This window comes from Martes martes (assembly GCF_963455335.1).
Source record: "Martes martes genome assembly, chromosome: 10".
Lineage (NCBI taxonomy): Eukaryota > Metazoa > Chordata > Mammalia > Carnivora > Mustelidae > Martes > Martes martes.
Genome location: NC_137898.1, coordinates 112,430,460 through 112,455,444, shown reverse-complemented (window position 1 = coordinate 112,455,444; position 24,985 = coordinate 112,430,460). Strand labels below are relative to the sequence as shown.

The following is a 24,985-nucleotide window of genomic DNA, read 5'->3' as shown; positions in this document are numbered from 1 at the left end:
CTCTTAGTTCACAGCCTTTAAATGGTTTGGTTTAGGGGTGCGTGTGTGCATGTGTGTGTGTATGTGTGTGCTTTAACTAAAAACTGTCTAGTTATTATTAGCCACAAGTAAGTCTTTAAATTTTATAAGGATTTTCACAGTAATTCTTCATCCTATTTTCTATCTTACTTCAAAAACTAAACAGGAATATCACTTGAAGTGTGTGACTATCACAGTTGGGGGGATTATTAGCTTTCTTTGAAGACATATTTTATAATAGAATAAAACTTCATGGACCACAACCCTCATTAAAGCCAAAAATACTGGACAGTTTTAGGAAAGCCACTTTAAGGCAAATAACTATGTAAAATGTTTTAAATTATGAATTCATTTCTTCATTGAACCTTGCTAGTGCCTGCTCTGAGAAGCGAAATGCTAGAGAGCAGAGAAAAATCATTGAGCTCCTTTGCTAAAGGAGATTGTAGTTCAACATGGCTAAAAAAGATGCAGAATATGGAGACCTGTGACCTTGAATAACTACTAGATGGTCTCTAATTTCATGAGCTATTTTAGAAATAACTAATTTCATTGCCAAAGATGAGAGGCTTATCCTTCCCTTGACAGTTACTAATACCTACTTTTCATGTCGCAGTCACGGTGCTCGATATGTAACAGTCACTGGGTAGAAACTGTTTTAAAGGTTTCCCTTTTAGTACCCAATATAAAGCAACTGAATATACTCCTTAGTGTATTTATAAATTCATCTGTTTTATTATTGATTTCTAGCCACACAAAATCAGTGTGTATATTAAATAGAATCTTGTCAAATTCTGCAGCTGAAAAGTTACATAAAGACTTTTGAATGTTTTGTAATTTCTCCTTTACAGTTCTACTTCTCTCATTATAGGAATCCCCATATGTTATGTACAAGAAAAATCACGAAATGTTTGAAGGAAATGACAAGTATGAAGGATACTGTGTAGATTTGGCATCTGAAATTGCAAAACATATTGGTATCAAGTATAAAATTGCCATTGTCCCTGATGGAAAGTACGGAGCAAGGGATGCAGACACAAAAATCTGGAATGGGATGGTAGGAGAACTTGTTTACGGGGTAAGCAAATCAATTTATTGAAGGATTTACTTACATAAACCTGAAAGTTTTTATCACCTGGGCATATATCCATTTCTTAAGACCTGTTCCTTTTTTTTTTTTTTTTTTTTTAACAAATTTGCAGTTACATTCAAAGAGGCATATATGATGTTCAGATGTTTCTCTAATTCGTTATGGTGCAATTCCCAAATAATGAGAGAAGCTAATACCTCATAATTTCAAGATCAGGAAAGATAAAAATTTGGGATATGGTGTCCTATTAAAAAATTGACTTCGGTGTCTGTGATGATAATTCTTGAAAGCCTAATGCTGCTATACCATAGCCGTGTTGTTTTTAAGAACTGCAGAACAAATCTATTATGAATGTTGCTTGATAATGGAAGGATCATATTTCCCCCAACAGCATAAAGGTGGACCTTATTGTAACTAGTTACTTATGTCCCTGTTGCTTGTGGTTACTGGTAGATATCATTTATATAATTGATAAAGCAATCATTAAGCTGCTTTAGCATCTATAAAATATTCAGCAATAATGTGAGATTCTTAGAGTTCTGTTGAACACGGTAAGTTTAAACTTTATGCAATGCCATCATTTTCTGAGACATAGCCAAACGCAAAAACCAGAATGTATTCCATAGCAGGCCTCACATGAATACACGTCAAGCCCTTCCCTTTACCGGATGCTGAGTATACGCATTTATAGCCAAGAGCAAATTCAATGTAGACATTCCTGCCTGAATGAGAACAAGATCGTTTTCGTCAGCAATCCCTGCGAAGTATCAGAATGAAACCAGCATTTACCAAGTGCTGGTGATGCGTGGTAGTTCCAGAGTCCAGACGCCAAACCTAGAGCTTACAGTAAGCTATATTCATCAGATAATCGATAAGTCATACACCCTGAAATGTATTTGGAGGTGTCCTGTAAGCCAATCCCTAGTTCACAGATTCCACCTTCAAAGCACACTCTGAGTCACCCTCACAAGACCCCTTTGAAATAATTACATGAGCGTCCTCCTTCCCTAGAAAAGAATAAAGATGGAACGATCGAGAGTGTAACTGAAGTCTGGAGAGAGGCTCCCTTTCCAAGCCTGAACTACAAGTGGATAGTTTCCTGATTCTGTATCCTGCGTTTCAGACCCCAAAGCCACATACTTTCTCCAGCCAGTCTGATACAGTAGCTCTAACCTCAGCAGAAGAGGAAATTGTTTGGCATTAAAGAGCAGTCATTTGGTTTTATATCCATTTAAAAAGAACTGACTAGTTCGTTGTCCTAAGTGAAGAAAAATTTTGCAGTTTTAAAAAAATCAAGAAGTGTTTTATCACAGTGCTCATGAACAGTTTGATAGTGAGGTTTAAGTTCCAAAGAAAAAGGATTCCTAAACCATGTGTCCCTTGGTAATATTTTAAACTTTTGGTAATACTTGGTATTATTATTTGGTAATACTTTGGTAAACTTTTGGTAAAACTTTTGGTAAGTAGATTTTTTTTTTTTTAAGATTTTATTTATTTATTTATTTATTTGACACAGAGAATGAGCACAAGGGAGGGCGGGGGAGCAGCAGGCAGACAGGTTGAAGCAAGGTCCTGACTGAGCAGGGAGCTTAATGTGGGACTCGATCCCAGGACCCTGGGATCGTGACCTGAGCTGAAGGCAGCCACTTAACCGACTGAGCCACCCAGGCACCCCGACTATATGTAGATTATAAATGTAAACATTATTCAACTTGTTAGAACTACAGTAATTTATTTCCTTCAGAAAACACTATTGGGTATTTCATCTCCAAAAATCCTACTTGAATTACCAGTTAGTCATGGATGGTGTAACTAACCTGAGTAACTTCCTACAGCGGTTATTACATATCTCTCCTCCGGAGTCCATGCCCATTGGGCAGCCCAGCCTCACCCCTTTGCAAGGGCTCTGATCACATTGTTCAAGTAACAGAAACAAGTGATATTCAGAGATTGGCATCATCAACCAAGAGTTACAGCCATAGCACGTGTCACAGTAACACAGAGTCCCAAGGTCAAGCAGTTCTCAGAGAAGATAGCAGAGTGCTTATTAATACGCAGCGTATTCAGTCCTCAGTTCATTTGCAAGGGGTCAGATTCTCTCATCTCTGTCACTTGACTTTTTCCCAAAAGGAACCTTCCATGTCTCTTAACACTTTCTGCAGATTTGGTGCTTTTCATCCTGGTGTCCGCCAAGTCTGCACTTCTTAATTTTTGTACTTTCTTACTGCTAATCCGTAGAACAAATGCCCAGTGTCCAGGGCCCAAGGGGAAGTTCCATCCATTCTCTCCTATCCAACAAAGCCCATTAGACAGTAAAATTATTCACTCTGAACCTGTTGTTATTACTGCTTCGTTATTCTTCGCACACTTTGTTACTGGCATCGTTAGGAGTAAGTGTTCTGGGACACACGCATGGCCTCAGCATGCCAGCTGGTGGTGGCCCCAGAGCACAGGACCATGCTCCCCCCAACCCCCAGCTGCTCAGGTCCTTCCCGCCTGTGGCCCCCATGCACCAAGTCCAAGTCCTCTCTGCTGTGTTCTGTGCGCATTCTGCTGGGCCCTGCCATACTCGTGTGCATGGATTTTTATCCAGGGAAGCATTTCCCCAAGCACCTTCCGGGTCCTGCCAGCACCAGCGTTCCCTGTGGTCTGTGTCACAGCGCGGGCTCATGAGCCTCGCTCCGGCTTTGAGAACCCACATGTTAGCCAGCTCTTGTGGGAGATACTCGAACCCTGGGACTCGCTGAGAGGTCGTGGAACCAGACCCAGATGTAACATCTCCAGTCTGAGCAGAGAAAGCCCAGGTGTATCTTCTCTGCTTCGCTGGCCTCTTTCAAAACACGACTTTCAGACTTCAAAAGTGTCCCCATCGACCTTCGTGTCACCCTGATCCAGCGTGTGCCTTCCCCTTGCCCCTTGTTCCCTAGGCGGGAGGCACCTCGGTTTCTCTCCATGTTGCTTTCGTTTGTCAGTGGTAACTCGTGTCAATACAACATTGCCTAAGAACACAACACCAAACAGCTTAGTTCACAAAAGGTGGCATTTCCCATCAGCGACAGTTTGCGTTTACTCATTTGTCCTGCGACAGTGGACCAACATCGCGTACGATACCAACTAAAGCTGAAAGGAGTTCCAAGTACAAGAATAAAGTTTGTATGATTGAGACTCCTCATATGATACGAGAAGAATTTTTCTGAGCATGAAACCAAAGGCTGAAAACATAAAAAAAGGTAGTCCCGTATAGCTACAAGAAAATCAAATACTCCTATATTGCAGCAGAGTGCCATGAACTGAGTTACGTAAACAAAACCATTACTGAATGGGGAGAATATTTGCAACGTGTACAGAAAATAAAAATTAATTTCTGGAATATATTTAAAAGCACTCACAAATTAGTAAGTAAAAAGTGAATACACCATATGGAAAATAGGGGCAGAGTATGACAAGCTGTGGCGTTGGGAAAAATGGCTATTTGTTTTATAAGAGAAATATTTTATAAAAATAAATTCAGATTACTGCAAAGAGATCTAGCTTGCCATGGAGGGGATTGGCAAAGATAGATGAGAATTAAGATACACATGGCTGGCCAGCATTCCTAGTGACAGGTGCTTTCCACACAGTGCTGGTGATGGTAGAAATTTGCGTGATCTTCCCAGAGAAAAGTTGCACAAAACGTATCGTGGCCATTGCAAGGATTGTCCCATTTAGACCAGCGATCCCATTTCTAGAAATTCATCTTAAATGATGATGAAATATACCGAGGCTTGTCTCCAAAGATGTTCACATCATCAAAGTTGGAAATTGTGTAAACCTGGAAACAGCATAAGCCTCTCCTAAAATAATAAGTAGGTTGAGCAAATTGTGAGATTTTCCCATAATAAAATACTTGCAATCTTTGATTCTTAATATGTATGATAAGATGAAAAGGAGTTCATCATAACCTTCTGAGTAGAGAAATTACAAACAGTAGTGTTTCATACTACCCCATTTCAGAATAGAGAAATATGATTGCTCAAACCATGTCTAGCAGGGCCTATCTGAAGAACGAGCAAGAGCAGGTGAAGGGAATGGAGGTAATTCTGTTTTTACGTCTCATTTTTCTATAGATAGTTCATATCACTTGTGTAATGAAAATTCTGCAAATAATAAAATGGCAAAAATGATAACCTCCCAGCGGTGAGTTTGACTTTCATAAATGTGGGCATTGATGAGGTAAGCTAAGTTCATTCCCCCTAGAGGGCTCTTGGAGTTAGCACTGAGCCCCACAGTGGGCAGCCTCGTGGCTGTTGTACCCCCCGCACCAGCCCACCGCAACGCCCTGGCATGGAACTGCCAGCTGGCCCATGAGCCAGTGACCTGAGGGTCTGTAGGAATCCCTGGGAGATGTCAGCCTCTCCAGGAGCATGCCTGGCCGTGTTTCAGATTCTACTTTAATGCCAAATATGTTCTTTTCAAAATGAAGAATCAAGTAACCTTTTTGTACCTGCAGATCACTTAACAGTTTATAGTGTTCTCGTGACCAAAGGGTCATTCACTTTTTGAGATGGCACAATTGGTGGAAGACACGTGAGCCCCGATCTAGAAGGGCCGTGATGTGTACACCTGAGTCTCAGCTCCATCATCTAGAAAACAGTGATAAACGGGATTAGCGTAGTGTTAAATGAGAAGCCATTTAAAATACTTAGTTCAGAGCCAGATACATAGTCCCTCAGTAAATGCTCACTAGGATTTTATTTAATTTTCCAAAAGAGAGAATCACAGTCATGCAATGAGGCAAACAGGAAAGTGTCCACATTGGGGAGACATGGAAAATGGGCCTGGAAAAATGGCTGATTTACAGAACAAAACAGAAACTGGTGTCTTACAGATCATAAGAGCTGAGAATTGAATCCACTGTTTTCCGAACGCTGTGTTAGAAATTCAGAGTATAAAATCAAAGTATGTGGCTAGGGAGAAATAAATGCCAATTTTCAGATTTTTGTGTGTGCGCTGGATTGGAAAATGTCCTCAAACGGCAGGTGTCTTCCATCCTACAAACACAGACTGTAGGGAAGGTTTTCCTACAACTGGAAAGGAATAAAAAAGGACTGTTTGAAATTTGCATTCATAATATTAAGGACGGCCAAGTCATGAGTCAGTGGCACCGTTCCAAATGAAACAGAAAACGCTGCAACATAATGGCAGTTCCGGCCGAGAAATTCGGAAATCCAGCCATATGGGAAGTCCGTTAAGGCTCCTCCTCTGGCCCGGCTCATGTCCTTAAAGACGAAGACATTATCTGAGTTCAAGTACATTTTTGCTTCTATCCACTCTTTCCCTGTCTCTTCCTCTCATCTAATCGCCAGCAGCAGTGAAAATATCTCATGCACTTGCACGGGGTATATTCTCTTGGAAAAACGATCTACCGTCCACCTTCTGTTTATCGCTGTTCGCGCTCAGCTCGCTGTTAGCCTTCCCCTTCAGAATGTAGAGTGAATGCATAACTCGTCAGTTTTGAGTGGATCAACCCCGTGCCAGCCGCTTCATGAAGTGCATTAACCTCTGTGTTTTCATGTGTCTCTTCTCTTCTAGAAAGCAGAGATTGCTATCGCCCCTCTGACAATCACTTTGGTCCGAGAGGAGGTCATTGACTTCTCTAAGCCCTTCATGAGTTTGGGCATCTCTATCATGATCAAAAAGCCTCAGAAATCTAAACCGGGAGTGTTTTCCTTCTTGGATCCTCTGGCCTATGAGATCTGGATGTGTATAGTGTTTGCCTACATTGGTGTCAGCGTGGTCTTATTCCTAGTTAGCAGGTTTAGTCCATATGAATGGCACACGGAAGAGCCAGAGGATGGAAAGGAAGGACCCAGCGACCAGCCTCCCAATGAGTTTGGCATCTTTAACAGCCTCTGGTTTTCCCTGGGTGCTTTCATGCAGCAAGGATGTGACATTTCACCCAGGTTAGTTTGAAACCTCTTGCTTCCTCACTGACTGCCCCGTGATTCTCAGTGTTGTGCAGGCTGTCTCTCCGCACGTTCATCTCCCGGCGGGGGCGGGGGGGGGGTGTGCAATTCCCAAATTAATCTGAGTACCACCGTGGCCAGTTTTTCCAAGTTAGCACCAGATGTGGCACATAACAATGATGAACTTTCCCAGCGGAGAAGTAACATAGGCAACCACTCCGAAGTCTCTGAAATCACGCAGTGTTAGTATTGCCTTCAGTGCTCTGACAGGTGGGAATTGCCTTCAGTGGTCTGACAGGTGGGAATGAAAATCTAAATTGTCAGACTAAGATTTCGTTTTCATTGGGTCTCCTTTTCAAAATCAGAATTTTTTGTTACTGTTGCTGTTGTTCCTTTTTTATAAAAATTAATTTTGACCTCAGTTTACACCCCACATACCTTATGGGGGATTTCTGCCATAGACTTTACCTAACGCCTGATGAGTCGGTATATTATGTACCAGATATCCGTTGTTCTGTGTAACAGAACATGAGCTAAGTAAGCTGTGGGCAAATTCAGCATTGTCAATACGGTGTTGGTTTAATAGACATGTTTTTCAGTATCTGTGGAGTCATGGTTCACTTCCTTTGGATGCCACTAAGACATTTTTCAGTTACGTTTGCCAGAAATGCAGCCAGTCTCCTGTTGCAAAAAAAAACAAAACAAAACAAAAAACCAACCTTCTCCCACAGAAAAAATAACTGCAAGTAGGAGAAGGCTATGAACTGAACTTAAATATGTGACTTAGATTAGCATCGCAAATACACAGATTTTTTAAAGAAATGTATGCTTTCTCAAAAAGAGACATTTTAGGCACAATGCAGTCTGTGTTCCTTAAGACCCTGGAAAACTCTAAATGTGTTTAAATTCCAATAACATAGAAAACTGGTCAGTAACTGAATTAATCAAATGAAAAGAAAGCAAAAGCAAGTCATGGGATGGTTTTGAAAACCAGGATGAAGCAAGTGCTAAGTTAAAACTGACAGGTGCTACTTAATAATAATGGTTAAGAAGGGAGAATTTGAAAGTTAAAAATGTCATGGAAAATAGGAGATTTTTTTCTTACAGTAAAAAAAAAAAAAAAAAAATGTTTAAAAGCAATTTGTCCCAGGAATTTTGAAATCTGATGGTCCCAGGCAGTGAAATCAATGATAAAATTACCTGGATTTTTTATTCATTCCATCCTCACTTTTCCTCTGCACCCACCTTACCCACACATCCCTGATACCAGGGAAAGGATGAGGAGAGAACTTTTTTCTTTTGAGGTTTAGTGTCTGTTTTTTAACGGCATCCCCCAGTGCACTGAGAAGTCACACTCTGCGCTCGTGTTGGCAATGGCAGAGAGAACCTGTTTAGGGCAGAATGTAAAGACATGTTTGGAGATAGCCCACCCTCAGCTCAGATCAGAAATGAAATATCAAACAGACAAAACGATCCCCAGCGGTGGTCACTCTGAGACTAGTCTGAGTCCTCATCTGGTCCAACCCCATTCGGTGTGTCCCACCCGCCCTGGCAGGGCTCCGTGGGAAGGCCCTGGCAGGTCCTCTCAGCAGGGCATCTGTATGAAATCTAAGACCTCACCCACTGTTAACACGCACTGTTGTTTCATGTACCACAAAGAGATCAGTGATGCTGCCGATGAAGCCACACGAGTGTGTTTATCTCATCACGTGTAGGCTACACCCCAATTCCAGAGATGCTGAAATGTAAAGTGGGGTGGGTATCAGTGAATTTCAGTAAGGGTTCCTTTCCTGTACCTGGAGGAAAGGCATTAAGTTCCACGTTTCTGGGAACAAACAATAAAAAGGGAACATTTTCCATATTTTCAGTAGCATTCATATACTTTAGGTAGCGTGCCCAGCCTCGGATTATACAGAAAGATAGAATCATTCTTGAGTAGACAGAAGGTAAAACTGTAATTGCCATCGTGGTTTTAAACGTACCCTGTGAATTTATGATATTTCTTTTCTTTCTCTATGTTGGTTAGAGAAAGGAAAATGTGCATTATCTTATCCATGTTTAGATCCCTCTCAGGTCGAATCGTTGGAGGTGTTTGGTGGTTCTTTACGCTCATCATTATATCATCCTACACCGCTAACCTCGCCGCTTTCCTGACGGTTGAACGAATGGTCTCCCCCATAGAAAGTGCGGAAGATCTGGCCAAACAAACAGAAATTGCCTATGGAACCCTGGATTCAGGGTCAACAAAAGAATTCTTCAGAGTAAGTTAAGGGAAGAACTAACCATGAAATGTTCATAATTTTGAAACTCAGACAGTTTCTGCCAACCATTATATTATGGGCTCTAGCTGTTTGTACGTTTTGCAGATATGATAGTAATGCTGTGGTTAATGCTAATACTTCTACTTGGGTATTATAATCACTTCAGTTTGTAAAAGCTAATTGATTTATTCACACTGCAATAGAGACCCGAGGAAAAGTAACAACAAAAAGGTAATTAAGAGAACTTTAGAGTGCAACTTATCCAGAAGGTTCCAGTTTTGATAATGCTGTGATGATACTGCATCTGGGAAGATTATAATTTAGATGTGCTTGGGGGTGAAGGGCACAACAGTGAAAGCAAGGGTTTTTTGTTTGTCTCAAGAATACATTTAACTTGCCACTTCTTTGAAACCCCAAACCTTAATTGCAGCTTATACTTCCTTCTGTGAGGTAGAGTCTGTAATCTATTCATAACAATGGATTTCAAAGCACAACATTTGCTTTCTCACAGAATAATGGTAACAGAACCGTTAAGTTCTGGGCACCGCAGGATATTATGTGTGCCGATTTCTCTGCTTTTACAGATAGAATTGTTCAAACTGTTAATAATTTCATATATGGATATGTACCTAGGTACATAAAAAAACATTCTGTTTTTTTAGTTGTTTGTTCCACTATGAGGAGGAATTTTTGATCCGTGAAACTCTTTTACTCTGCTTGTACTTAAATCCAGAGATATGCACTTGATAATGTCTGGTCAGAGATAAGGATTCATTTTGTGACTTCAGAACCATAACATTAAAAGACAGTCAGAGTGACAATTTCACAAATATTTACCCAAGTAATAACGAGGATATTTTACGTTTAATTTCAATTGCTTACAGGCTAGATGTTTACTAATTTAGGAGACAGGAATTTTATTTCCCTGTTTTCTAAGCTTTCATGTAAAACTAATGACAGCCCTTTGAAGTAAGTAGCTTACAAACACAATACTGGGAGAGCACATTGTCATTCAAATGCATATGCTTATCATTTTCCCACTCAGCTTGGAAAAAAACAACAAAACACTGTACTCTTTAAGCCAGCCTTTAACTGTCATGTACTTGAAGTTCATAAGAGATTTCTCTTTTTTAAGAGGATCTAACTACATGTGTTTACATAATACTGAATTAAGAACAAACCAATCAAAAGTTTTGTCAAACCCATCATTGGGCTTGTTTACAAAAGAAACCAGGCAGTGAACAGTGTCCTTGTCAACAATTTAGAGAGAGCATTGCTAGTAGATATAATGAAACATTTACGATAATTAAAAAGTATTTGCGGATTTTTCTAGAACTGTAAGTAATGCTCATGACAATAGATTTTACTAACAGTATTCCCTGGATAAACTTAACTCACCAAATTTTTAAAACTTACTGAGTGCATCCCAGTCTTTAAAGCTTCCTGATAGAAGTATACTGCTCTAACACATTTTAGCACAATTATAGTACCTTGCCAGAAATCTGTAAATTTCTAACTCCTTCCACCCAAAACTAGGTAAGTAAAATTCAGTTAACTTTGCCTAGAAACCATTATGCATAGGCTCAAAATGGAACACACTTGCATTTTACTGAGCAGTGGTGACCAAATTTCATGTAAATAAGGTAAATATTTGCAGGTTCATCATTCTGCCTTGAGTGATAAGGGAGAAAGAAATGTCATGTTGATGCCCTGAAAAAAAAAAAATTCAGAAATAACTCACTGTACAGCTCTTCGGCATCGAACACACAGAAAATGTTTATTTCTAATCTTTATAGAGTTTTTAAAAAGTGTTCCATGTTCTAAAAACTGGTGAGGGAGATAAGAGACCACATTGATAAGAAGTAGAGGACGAAGGGAAGCTGCTTGCTGGATTTACAGAGCCTTTCCTGCGGGCCGCGCCCGTCACCTTGGCCTGTTCTCTCTGCCCCCTCCGCACCCCCAAAAGGGCAGCTTTAAAATGGAAAGATTTTTTTTTTAAGATTTTATTTATTTTTTTGAGAGAGGAGAGAGAGAGTGAGAGCGCATGAGAGGGGAGAGGGTCAGAGGGAGAAGCAGGCTCCCCGCCGAGCAGGGAGCCCGATGCGGGACTCGATCCCAGGACTCCAGGATCATGACCTGAGCCGAAGGCAGTCGTTTAACCCACTGAGCCACCCAGGTGCCCCGGAAAGATTTTGTATAAGCTATTTATTGTTGCAGAACAGTCTGAACCCTAATGGGACAAGAAAATAATTTTCCCTGGCAGCACCCTTTCAGGAAGGCATAAACGTGGGTTCTCTGATAAAAATCTAATTCATTCCCTAGGCCCTGTTCTCCCTCCCGTCCCACAGATGATGGGCTGGTTTAAATAAACCATTTTGTCTGACAGGTGGAGGCAGTGGAATGTGAAGGGTGTTTTTGTACCTGTCAGAACTGTTTTCTCATAGGAACACAGTAATGGTACATCTATCAGCTCCATTAAACTGCCTCAGGCAGTGACCCGTACCCATGCTTCCAAAAAATGTTGCAGTCACAAATCGACTGGAGAAGGAACTAGGCCGTGGGTGGGGAGATGAATCCGAATGCCTTGGTTTTGGCCCCGTTATAAAACTCGGTGTTCTGTGCACCTCGTGAAGCATGAACGTGGAGGCGTTGAAGGGCCGTCCGGACCTGTCCCTGACGGCAGCCTTGCTGGTGAGGTGTTCAGACGTTACTGTGCACCTGAGGCTCACGCACTGATGGGCCCTGCAGCTCCGACTTCATACTGCGGCTGCTGTAGTCATCCCTCACTCCGCGAGGGCGTAAATGAGGTGGATGACTATCTCAGGGCTTAGAAGATTATCAGGGGCGCCTGGATGGCTCAGTGGGTTAAAGCCTCTGCTTTCGGTTCAGGTCGTGATCCCAGGGTCCTGGGATCAAGCCCCGCATCGGGCTCTCTGCTCGGCAGGGAGCCTGCTTCCCCCTCTCTCTCTCTGCCTGCCTCTCTGCCTACTTGTAATCTTTCTCTCTCTGTCAAATAAATAAAAATAAAAAAAAATCTTAAAAAAAAAAAAAAAAAAAAAAAGAAGATTATCAAATACTGCAAACCGCGGCCTTGCCGCCTGAGCTGCTGGAAACGGGGACCTGGCAACAATGTTAATGTTAACTAGAATGCCTGACATCTGTACCTGTTTTCTATTAAAAACCGGAAAGGCGGGAATACTTAATTCTTGAGCAGTTTAAAGAACAGCACATTTTTAAAACTCCAAGAGTTATTTTCAGTAATAAAACAGTGCTTTAAATCAGCAAGTTTCCTATGTTGAACTTCACAGTGAGGAAAGAAATAATTCTGAGATTACTTCTCTAATATCAAAAAAATAATGACTTTTGTATTATCTTGGCTTATGACCTGGGGCGTATTTACTCCCCCAGCCTGATCTTTAAAAAGATAATTACAGCTGAAGATTTTAAGGACTTAGAATCCCATTATCACTGTGTTTCGGAGTTTGCTGGGTCTGCAGAAATTCCCTTTTAGCCTGTCTCATCAAATTTACAAAGCTTTGCTTGCCCTCGCTCCTTAACACTCACTGTGGTCACAAATAAAGCACGGGAATATTATTTCCAGTTCTTCCCTACTTGAATGCCCCCAGTACTCCCTTCCCCAAGTGAATGTGACCTTATCTCTGCCCTGCACCTTGAAATCAGAATCAGAATTTCTAAACATTCATAGAGTGACAGTGTGATTTTTTTTTTCCCCCGAAGGAGTTGCTTTATTTCTCTTTCCACCAGGTGCTGTATCTTTACAATTTCTTTTATACATAAGGTTTTGCTAAGTGTGGCCCAACTACACTGTGGATTCCTCTTTCTTTTGAACTTTAAAGGAATTAATTTAACTTCTTTTGCATTTCTGGTATATGTAATTCAGTATATTTAAACAAATGCAACAGTAATTTCCTTCACATTAGTATTGTACAAATGGACTTCTAAAAAGTATCAGTGGCCTAAAGGTACTTTAGTCCTTTGAAAAGGAATAACTAAATTATCTTCCTAATTACCAACCCCTGAAAATACTTTTTCCACCCTGCTGTGTTAATTTTGTTTAGTGGTTCCAGTTCCTTTAAGTAACATGCTGAACAGTAACTGGAAAATTGCCAGATAACTAGCCGGACTCTCATATTCTTCAAAAATTTCAAAAAAATTTTCCATTCAAAATAATAGGTTTAATTTCTTCTGTTTTCAATATAGTGTATGTGACAAAGTGTGCAATGTTTGTGGAATGCTGTATCTTTTTAGGTACAAGTCTCAAGTTACCAGTATATTTTGAAGAGTGATTATACACCAAAAGGATGTTGTTTACCAACATTTCTCTAAATGGAAATAATCAGAATAAGTGTTAAGGACGTCTGTATCTGGTGATCGAGACAGTTTATGATTTTCAGAGTTTGGAACTCATTGTAAAATGGCAGAGTTCATTCTCTGGAAGAGAATTGTGTTATTAAAGATGGACTGATTGGGGCCAGGCAAACGGCCTCCCTAGTGGATCCCACAGCTGAGGGTTCTGAATCCAGATGCTCCTCTGTCCTAGATGCACGTAGAATCTTTGCAATTTTATTTAGTAGTTGGTATGCAGTTTCTTAATGTAAGGAATTCTATAACCAGAGGTAACCTGTCGTTACATACACACACACGCACACATGCACACACACCCCACAGGCTCTATATCATGGCAGTATTTTTAAGTGTTAATAACGTGAAAACATTCATAAGACAATACAGGATGTCTATTTTCCATCGTGATATTTACCAGCATTTGAATATACAGTGACATTGAATATCTGGGTTTTTTAATAGTGTCCAAGTGTGCAAATCTCTTACTGTTACATAGGATATTGATTACGAAGTTTCCATCTTCTGAAACCAAACTTTTAAATACAACATTTATCGGTTTCTTTCTTGGTTAAACGAATCGTTTGATTTTGCCTCAAAACATGTCTTAAGTTTGCTGCTCAGGATACTTGTTGGTTATTGAAGATCCATCTCTTACTGGACTCTATTCTGATAAACAAAGGAGGGTCCCTATAAAATGCATATTCATGCTACTTGGGATTTTCCCTCGTGCTTAAATGTAAGTCTGAATGAAATGTCCGTTAATTTTTATTTGGATCGAGATGCAAAATCTTAGCATCTTGGTATTGAACAGATGCCCGTGCACCACAGAAGTCTGTGTACCATTGTATTATCGAACATCAAACAGAGTGCAGGCTTCTCGACCTCATTAAATACATGTCTGGGGACATTTGAGTTCATTTAGATGTATTTTCACCTTTAAAATGTCTGTATGGATGAAAAAACCGAATAGGAATGCAGAGACCAGCGGAAGGTTCTAGGTAAATTAAATAGTGGGACTAAAGTAGATGGAGCCCAAATAGACAGAAATAAATAGATTTCTTGGCTGAGGTCAAGGTATTAGAAAGACTAACTCTCCAAAATATATCCTAGGAAAACAAGAATCGCCTTTCTTTCTTTTCAGTTTTTCTAACTTTTTACTTGGAAAAAACTTATTCTTGAAGTGTCATTGACATAGGATGTCAGATTAGTTTCAGGTGTGGGGTATAGGGATGCATCACTTCCATCCATCGCCTGGGGCTCCTGACCGTGAGTGTGCTCACTATCTGTCCCCCCACCCCCGCATGGTCAGGCCCTCCCTGACCCTGTTCCCTGGGTGGCACTTGTCATCTCCATGGCATTTATCGTATAACCAGTCTATACCTATGGAGGAGGAATCACTTCTCTTTAAAGTCAGTGGATATTCTGTTTGGAGATTTTATGAGAAAAAGCCCACAGCTGTCTGGTGGATCCAGCGTTTGCCTCTTGAGTTATGGACGTTTGGGTTTGAAGCCCACTATGTCTGCTCCTCGGTACGTGCTCAGCTGCTGGCTTGATCTGACCATCTTTCGTATACATCTTAGAAGGCTTCATATTAAAACATGGAGGCATGAGAAAAGATAAAAATGAAAACAGTATAGCAGCACTCCTTATCAGTTATCATTCAGGCACAGAATTAAAGGGAGTTTTGCAGAGTTGGCCCCTTCCGGGGTTACCATGACTGTGATAGCGGGCACGATTTTATATGTCCCGCACTCTATGACATCCTACCTTTAAAAATAATGATAATACGTTGTTCTTTAGGCAGCTGAGTAGGGTAATCATCTATGACCAGAGGGACCTGCTTGTTCCAATATCACTTCTAAATATCTGCTGTTTCTGTGATGTCCTTAACTGTAAAACAGCTTTCTAATGGGAGAGGAACAGGTTAGCCAGGCAGACCAGAGTTGCAGGACCAGGAAAAGGTACTTAAAAAAGGCTTTCTCCTCGTCCGGTTCGGTCACTATTAACATGCTGTTCCCTTCTCTCCTGAATTTAATTTTATTTGCATTTCCTCCAGAGATCAAAAATAGCAGTGTACGAAAAGATGTGGACCTACATGCGATCCGCAGAGCCGTCGGTGTTCACTCGGACGACCGCGGAGGGAGTAGCTCGGGTCCGAAAATCCAAAGGCAAATTCGCCTTCCTCCTGGAGTCCACTATGAACGAGTACATCGAGCAGCGAAAGCCGTGTGACACAATGAAAGTGGGAGGAAATCTGGATTCCAAAGGCTACGGAGTAGCTACACCCAAGGGTTCTTCATTAAGGTGGGTGGGATAGTATAACAATGTAACATGTGTTGTTATAATATTCCACCTTCCCTGATGTCCCCGACACAGTGGTTTTGTTTTGTGTGTGAACATGGTATGTTCGTTTTTGGTTTTGTTTTTTTTTTTCTTTTTCTCCATTTCATATGTTTTGATCAACAGTCAGGTAATTTTTTTTAAATTTTGGAATAATTAATCATAGTTGACCTGTATATCTTTTAAGGCCATATAAAAACCAAACTGGTTGAACACTAGCTGCTTCCAGTGGGCCTGAAACATGGGTAGTGACGCTTCTGTGTCTCATCAACTTTTTTTGGTCACTCAAATCTGCACTCTCATTTTGTCAGCTACTGATTCTACATTTTATCATGACTTTTTTTTTTTTTTAAATTCTGCCTGCCCACTAGTTTCTGAGTATGAAGAAATCAACCTCTTCCTAACAAACCACTTTTTTTTTCCATTTCAGTGTTTCATTGATTATGGCATCATTATATTTTAGATTACCCCAAGGTTGTATTGGAGCTAACTTTGTAACCACATCTGTTCATAGACGGACTCGCGGTCAGCGGGAAGCTGGGCTCTGATTCTATGGGGCTTACTCCAGTCACACTCTCGCCCGTTGCAAAGGGAGTGTGCTGTAAGTAAGGTCTGTACAATTAGACCTGATGACAGTCCGTAACTGTTCACACACAGACCCCTGCAGTGTGATCTGTGAGCACAGCATCTCACATGTGGATTGCTTGGAAAATCCACATGTGCTAAAGATGAGACTCTCATTCTTAAGGAAATGTTGGTAAAATCTGCCCCTTTTGCCCTATTGGTCCTGGACATAGGGAATTCACATGTTTATGCCCAGGATGCAGAATATCCTATTTTCCTTAAGCAGTAAAGGCTATTGGTGAATTACTGGGTCTAGAGCAGGCCGAGGTCAGCAGTGACTGACAGGTCACTCCGGTCACAGTGCTGCTTAGAAGGGATTCGTACAAAGCACAGATTCCAGAAGAAATCAGAATCTTTGCTAAAGGACTTAACCACGAACCCGGTCTTGAGAAGTGATGTCTCTGGTAAGCCTTTGAAACCTGAAAGTAATGAGACCTGTACTGTTAGCCGGTAGGAATGAAAGCAGTATAAAGACGATGTGATTGTTTTCACGGTTTGGAAAAGGGAACTGCAGTGCTTTGGATATGTGTGTTGGGGTTGGTGGGGCGGGGGGGTGGGGGGGGAAGGGGTGGAATGACACAGTTCCGAGAAACAGACAGGAACCCTGGAAAGATTGGGTTAACCCAGTATTTATTGTTTGCAAGCAACACTGTAATAATTAGTGAGGAGTTTTATGGTGTGTCCAAAAGGGACTATTTTAAAAGGAGAGGGAACAAAATGAGCCAGTAAAGACAGACTTGGGTATGGACTTTGGCAGGAAATCACGTTTCTTTGCACATACGTCTCGTACAAAACTGGAGGAATGTCCAGGGAGAAAGCCAGACCAATAAATAACCCTTGATAAAATTCCACCCCAGAATGTTCCAGCCATTCAGAAACTCAAACTGGCATCAGAGTGTTTGGCCTTCGAGGGTCTGTTTTGTAAGACGCGATAGGAGACATGTGTCATTTCGGCAAAGCCAAGGAGCAAAGAAATCTCTATTGACATAGGAGTTGTAAGAGCACCCTCGTGTAACTAATTTAAAAGGGCGAGAAGGGGAGAAAGCAATGGTGGTTGATATGTAGATCAGTGCTCAGACTATTGATTACATTCACTGGATGTCGCTTTTGCTCTTAATTAATTCTCTGTGGATGTAGCTGCCTTGTCCTCTGTCTTGTGTCTTCTGATAAAGTCAAGTTCCAGGGACTGCATTTGGCCCTCAGATACGGGTGCGCCTGACTGCCATTGATGGCAAGAGAGAGTTCCCTCTTAAATGTGCCACTTTGTCAAATCCACACTACGGGGATTGTTTGGGGAGACGCTGAAGGGCTTCATCTGTCTAGAACTGGATAATAATCCGCTCTTGGCTTCCCCCTCTTTTCCTGTCCTTCCCTGGCTCTTGTTAATGAGGCAATTGTTAAACTCCGCTTCCTGGATGGAGAGTTTGTTTCTGTACTTTGTTTGATACACGCCACTATTTCCTGTGTAAGCAGCCCCTGCATGCCAAAACCACAGTCATTGTGTCCCGTCGAGAACGCTGCAAGAGCACGGACGGCTAATGGCGTGCACCTTACCCCCACCTCCTCACCTCCTCACCTCCCCACCCCCGGCCCACTACGCGGGAGGCTCATTAAGCTTAAATTCTCATTCTTACTCAATGAGGAGCCTTCTGTTTGAACAGAGGCAGCCTCATATAGAGCTGGACCAGTGGGCACCTTCTGTATAAGTGATTTAGTTTGTAGGAACATACTCAAAACAACTGCATTTATCACAGCGAGATTGCAAGGATGCATCCGCAGTGAGAGCGCCTTTGCGACCTTTCTGCCTTATTTATCCAGTAGACTGTTTTCCTAGGAGCTGTCTTTTTTTTAACTAAGTCTTTGCATTAATAGTTCTGGATACAGTGAGATTTGGTCTGTTTCATTGTCCTGCTCACAAACTCTGCTGTCGTGATTCAAATGGGGGTCTTTCCTGCTGCGTCAGCCAGAGCACAAAATGCAGACAAATGGCTGACAGTCTAGGGAGTCTCACGTTTCCGGTGCTTCGCAGTCAGTGTCCCAGAAAAGAGGAAGACTGAGATGTAGAATTAGGATGGAAAGCTGAAACTCGGGTCTCCACTGTAGACTTTCAAACAAATGCCGTGTGGGTGGTGACAGAGACTGTCTCTGTGCCTGGGGTAGAAAACACTGCAACAGGGAGGACCAGAGCCTGATTTCATGGGAGAGGAATAACGCACAGAGACTTTATGTCAGACTTGAGTTCGCGAGGTTTACAGAAAGCTTTCAGTTACAGAGAAGGGCAGTAACCGTGCTGAAATTACTGAGTTTCTTGTACTTGGACACAGATTCGTCAAGTTTGAGGTCGTAGAAGAATGCTAGGACTGTTGATGCCGTTGAACGGAGCCTCTGTAGATCTTACTGTAATAAAGTTTGCACTGCAGTGTGAGTAAGTTCACAACTGATCACAGGCGAGTGTGTCTGTGAGCTTTACTGGTCAGCGAGAGAACCCAAATCTTACTGGCATAGTTAGTTATTTTCCAAAGTCATCTTCTGAAGAAAACGTGTAGTTCCCATTGTGAGATGAAAAGGTAAAATCTCCTCTTTTATATTATCTCTCAACTCTCCCCACACTCTGCTGTTTCTCTCAAATCTTCTTTTCATGTGCACAATGCCGTTCATCCTCCTCTCGGCGTCCTGGCTTCCTTACCGTTCCTTCTCCAACACCCTGACAACCCGATACAATCGCGGAGTCTGTCCTCTGGCTGAGGAGCCTCCACAGGAGACCTGTGCTTCAGACCGCGGAGTGCGGAGCGTAGCTGAAAGAGGCGTGTGTCCGGGTCGACTTCACTGCACACCAGAGACCTGCCTGTACTCTAGTAGTTACTGGGCGGGAGATGTCCTCGCTTCAGCAGCACATATTCTAGTCTTTATTGGGCAGGAGAGCCGTGTGTTCTACTGACAAAATCCTGTCTTCACTGTATTACCCACGTTCCTTTGGTTGCTCTGCTCTCTACTATGCAGCAAGTAAAACGGACAGGTGCTTAGAGGGAACCCTAACTTAGTTACTGCAGAGGTTACTGGGTCCCAAATAGCTGTGAGATGGAAACAGCCCCTTTGAAGATACTCACAGTTTGTAGTACTTGCAAGTGGTGCCTCCAGGGAACATAGTAAAGGATCCCAACGGAAGACTCCCCCGGCCTCTGTAAGAATCTGTAGACTTGACCCTAGTGTTCAAAGCCAAGTTTGGGGAAGAAAAAAAAAAAAGGCAAACAAACACTAGTCTCCTACCTTCTATTATTCAGCAGTGATAATTTTATTCAGATTTTGCCTTCTCTAAAAATATTGGCGAGACTGGGTCTAAAATAAGACAAATGCTCTGTCACCCGCCCCACCCCCACAATGATGTTTCAGAAGAAAGCAGTTCCAAAAGGACTTGATCAGTACTTGAGAGCTGGGCAAATGGAGGCCTGGTTGGACTCGCTGTTCTCCTGTCCCAGGAGCCTGTGAAACGAGGCATGTGAGGCTCAGTCCACAGCGGCCAGCTCCAAGCCAGGGCCACAGCGTTGGGGGAGGGGGAGCAGGTGCAAAGAATGGGAATCAGAGTAGCACAGCTTTCATCAGCCCTCTTCTTTCCGTGTTGAGCGCAGCCCCCAGCCTACGTCTACATCTCGATCAGCGTGGGCAGCATCCTCTGTGGGCCCAATCATGTTGGAAGATCGTTCAGGGCACGTGTATTAAACCTTGTATTCAAATCCACATGTGAAAAAAATATATGATCCTTAAGGAACCACTTTCTCATGTGAAATTAGTGATAGGTGTTTACTCATTGGTTGGAGGGTACTTGCAAGGTTTGGGAACCAGGGGCCTGCTGGATTTTGTCAGCGAGAATAAAGTTGGTGTCTCTTTCAGTGCTAGTAACAAGTTGCTATTAGCTCTTGAGGTGGACATTAGAAAAGCTTACAGGTACAGAAAGTGAAACCTTAGTGCTAATAATTCCTGAGCAGCACTTGGCCTCAAGTGAATAAATTTTTCACTTGTTTTCAGGAAATGAATTGCAGTAGATTGTACATAATTTTTTTAAATTTTTTTAAGATTTTAGTTATTTATTTATTTGACAGACAGAGATCACAAGTAGGCAGAGAGGCAGGCAGGGGAGAGGGGAAGCAGGCTCTCTGCTGAGCAGAGAGCCCGATGTGGGGCTCGATCCCAGGACCCTGGGATCATGACCTGAGCCAAAGGCAGAGGCTTTAACCCACTGAGCCACCCAGGCGCCCCTTAAATTTTAACTGTTATGGAAGAAGAGGTTTCTGCATGTGCTGCATATGAATACCCTTCATTCTTCTTGATGCTATATTAAGAGATGCTACAGGTGATTTAGTCCTTGTGATCCCTTACAACTTGGAATAATAGCTGGACTAGGGATTAGAACACACGCATACACATGTCCATCATACACGCACACAAGCACACGAACCCGGCTGTGATGTGCTTAATCACTTACCCGGTTTCCTCCCAGAGATGCTGATGTTTATTGCAGGGACCGGGTGTTATTGCATTCACCAACTGAGATGCACATAGTACGGTTACCAATACTACATGCATCCGAGGGGGAAATAATCCCCTTTACCGTCCATATACTCCATCCTTCCCTTCCTTTCTCGATGTCCAGTCCAGTACGAAACCTGAAACTTTTCCACTGCTTTTAGAAATTCTACATTTTTCGATTAGGTCTTGCCAGTGCTTGAAGGATGACTGAAAACATAGCTCCCAGGAAGAAGAAAAAGAATGTGGCATTTTTCTGCATTTCTTTAAGATTTACCAGGCATTAAACATGTTTGCCGTCCTTCCTACTAGTAAAAAAAAGAATGCCAATATGATTTGCCATCACATATTTGCCAGCTCATTCAACAGATGGCCCCTGGGGTCCCCTCTGAGAATTTGCTCATTGTTGTCAAGTTGCTCCCTTTGAGTTCGGCTTTGTGACTGCCATAGGTCACACCACATCGAGATGCTTCTAAATTTAATGTTTAGCTGTGTGCTCCTACTCACTGTGACACGTAGAAATCATATTTTAGTAACTTGTCTCAGAAAGTGGGTAATTCGTGGTCATTTTAGTTTCAGCCACTTCAAAGAGAATTAAATATAAGGAGATAAAAATGTTATAAATGAGGTTCACCAGGTCAAGCCTTCACAGCCTGATCAGAAAAGACACCAACACTGGACGTCAGTTGTGACAGTTCTGAGAAAAGGGAGAATCCCAAAGTTTTGTTCTTTAGTCCCATGTAATTGCCTTATAAGCAAATCCTATAGAGAAAGAGAACCTCCAGAGAGAACATGTATATCCTGTGTAATTCAAATCGACTCAGTAATACCACAGTTAATGTGAGTGCCAGACGTGTCACACGGCCTTGCCAAACCAAGTCATGTGGCCTTGACCCACACGTGCCAAGAGAACTTAGGAGATAGAGTGTTGTGTCTAAGACCAGAGTTTGTCAGCTGCTAAGTGGATGAACGTATCCTCACATTAATAATGTAAGTGTTGTCTTGCCAGTGCCGTTGCGGGGGGGGGGGGGGGCGGTGTCTTTCGTCAGACTTGGCATTTCTGGCTTGACCCCTGGAGAACCCACACGTGGGCTTCCACCCAGCAATGCAGAACCCTCAGACACTTACTCGGTTGTTCCCTCGTGTCCCCCTGTCAACCCGAGCACTAGAGCTGCCATTGTGTCTGGAAGCCGTTCTGTAGAGTGAGAGTGAGCACTGGCGATGCCAAAATCTAGAAGGAGGCCCAACTAAGACATCCTACTAAGAAAATCAAGTCTGGGTAGTCAAAGCAAAGAATCGAAAAGGACGGGGGGAGAAGGGTAAGGACAGGACAGAAGGGAAATGTGGCCCCAGGAATCTTAGAGCTGGAAAACAGCAGCGGCCGCAGAGGTCCTGCTTTATAGGGAATCAGACACATTGGTGCGGCCCATGCCTGGGTTTGCTGCCGCCGGTTAAAGTCTCAGCCGTAGGACGAGCACCCCCCACCAGAGAAATTGCTGGTGTGAAACGTGTCTCTGCTGGGTGTGAGGCAGCTTCTGTCCATGGCTACAAAGCTCCTCTCTGGGCCTGTCTGTGCCCAATTATAAGAGAAACTGTCCGATAGTGTTCTTCCCTAGAAGACCTCAGGCTGTAGAACCATGAATTTTATAGATAGTAAATGCCCTTGTCGTTCACAAACCAGGAGCCGCTGCTGATTTATCCTCAGAAGACCAGCAAGGTCAGGTGATAGGTGGGTTTCTTGTTGTTTTTGCTTTTTCGTGCATTGCTTGTATAGGATTCTGTTCTCCGGACTTCTCTTCCTAAAGGGAAGGCTGCAAAGATGCTCAGCGCAGGCTGCTGCAGAAGAAGGGGTCAGTCAAGTTGTCAGAGATCCCAGCTCTTACTCCTCTCGGCGGTTCGGTAGGAACAAGACGAGCAGCGTTATCGTCCCACCGTACCAGATTCCTACCCCTGACTGTCCCAAGTCCCTCTTACCTGAGATCATGGAGGTAGGGTGGGGAGGGATTGCACGAGAGAGAGAATTTTTCCATGCTTAATGAAATAATCAGACGTGTAAAGAGTATTTCAGACATGCATATGCGCACAGGACTTTGGAGGGAGCATGGTAATCAGATTTACCACGGAACTCCAAAATACCTGTAATAAACTAAGTTTGTAGCTCACTTTACTGTGGAGATGTCATATTCTCCTAAATGTAGAATTCTATACAATACTGTTTTAATGCAGTTTTATCCTAATGATAAACTTCTACTTAGTGCATCATAAGTAAATAATGGTTTTCCATAAAAATGAAACTGTTTCAGCAGAGCATATGGGAAACCAGCCAACCACAACTTGAGACATTATTATCTTCCTTTTGTCTCTAAAGATAATATCAGCCAAGATTGGGCTGGGTTTATGATTCATACTTAAGGAAGGGAAGATAAAATAGCTTGGCAGATATTTGGAGTGAGCTGGAAAATAGTGAAGACTCTGGTTTGGAATTCTGTTGTTTTAATTTAGCTAAGAATGAGAAACAGTAGTTCATTTATTTTAATGTTTGGTTCCCCACCCCCAATTTAGTCCAATAACACTTGTTTTCAGAATGAAATAACAGAATTTGAGATAACTTTGCCACAAATACCGTATCCCTTACATCCTCGCGGCACCGAAACACAAAATCCCCAGCCCCAGCCCCAGGCCCTCTCAGAAACAGCCTTGTATTAATTCTAAGAATATCTTGTGACTGATAATCATACTAACGGAAGTTAGAAATACTTTGTTTATCCTCCTTGATACCAGAAAAGTCTATTTTACGATTGAAAGTAGTTTATTTTAAATGGACAGATTCCATACTCTCTGGAAACCTGAAAAGCCATTGTTAGGGCTCACCAGTACACTTCATACAAACTTTATGAGACCATTTCCTTATGCTCCCTTAGTATCACATGACTCAACAGCCTAGACAAATTAAAGGCATAAAAATAATCCTAGCATCAGTTCTGCCTTTCCAAGTTTATAATTCCAAGACGTGGGAGACATCTGTCATTTTAAATACCACTGACCATGCAAGGTCCTGTCTCATCATGTTGAAATAAAGTAGTCTTTATTTAGCTTACCTTTCCACCCCCCGTAGGGTACTCAGGAAAGAAACTGACACACAGATAATTTTTTATAGCATTATTATTCAGTCTTTCTTCTCTAAGCATTCAGTCTTTGCAAGTTAGCCAAAATAAGAATTAAAGTGGAGTCAGTTAACCAAATGTGACACGAACAGCTCTCTACTTTGAAAGAGAAGAGGAGTGTGTGGGACCTCTCACCACAGAGAGAAGATGGCGTAATCTCTGTGGAGACCTACGCCCAAGACCTCTGCTCTTACAGAGAATGTTTGCTTCCTCTTTGGGGCTGACAGATACACACCTTCTGAACATCCTTTTTCAAAATGGCAACAGGCCAGAATCCCGTTAGTAACTGAGAGAAGCTCTTCTCAGATACCCAGCCCCCTATTCTTCTGTCTTTTCAGGTATTTGCAACTAAAACAAACAAACAAAAAATCATAAAATCATTTATCAGTGAATATAGCTGCTCTAAGTTGTTGGTGCCTTTCATATGGAAAGGAAATTTTTTTAAATAGGCTGGAGAAATAGAAAAGGTAGGAGGAAACCAAGGATGCAGACCCCTAAGTCAGTACCATAACCTTTGGCTTCTACTCGAGGCCAGGTGGAGGGAACCAGAAGTCAACAGGGTCCAAGAAGAGCTCTCCTCAGATGGTCTCCCGGAGTAAAAAGCAGAGAGCAAAGGCTAACAGAAAAAGTTGCTTTCTATTAAATGATACAGCAATGTTA

At 42.1% G+C, this 24,985-nt stretch overlaps 1 protein-coding gene across 1 annotated transcript in view; it reads left to right on the top strand.

The window, feature by feature from the left end:
- GRIA4 (glutamate ionotropic receptor AMPA type subunit 4) overlaps window positions 1-24,985 on the top strand; it is a 376,802-nt gene that overhangs the window by 322,078 nt on the left and 29,739 nt on the right. Inside the window, exons 11-14 of the mRNA XM_080817704.1 lie at window positions 887-1,093; window positions 6,677-7,047; window positions 9,113-9,311; window positions 15,733-15,980. Of these exons, the coding sequence (XP_080673830.1) occupies window positions 887-1,093; window positions 6,677-7,047; window positions 9,113-9,311; window positions 15,733-15,980 (1,025 nt within the window). The remainder of the gene's footprint in view (window positions 1-886; window positions 1,094-6,676; window positions 7,048-9,112; window positions 9,312-15,732; window positions 15,981-24,985) is intronic.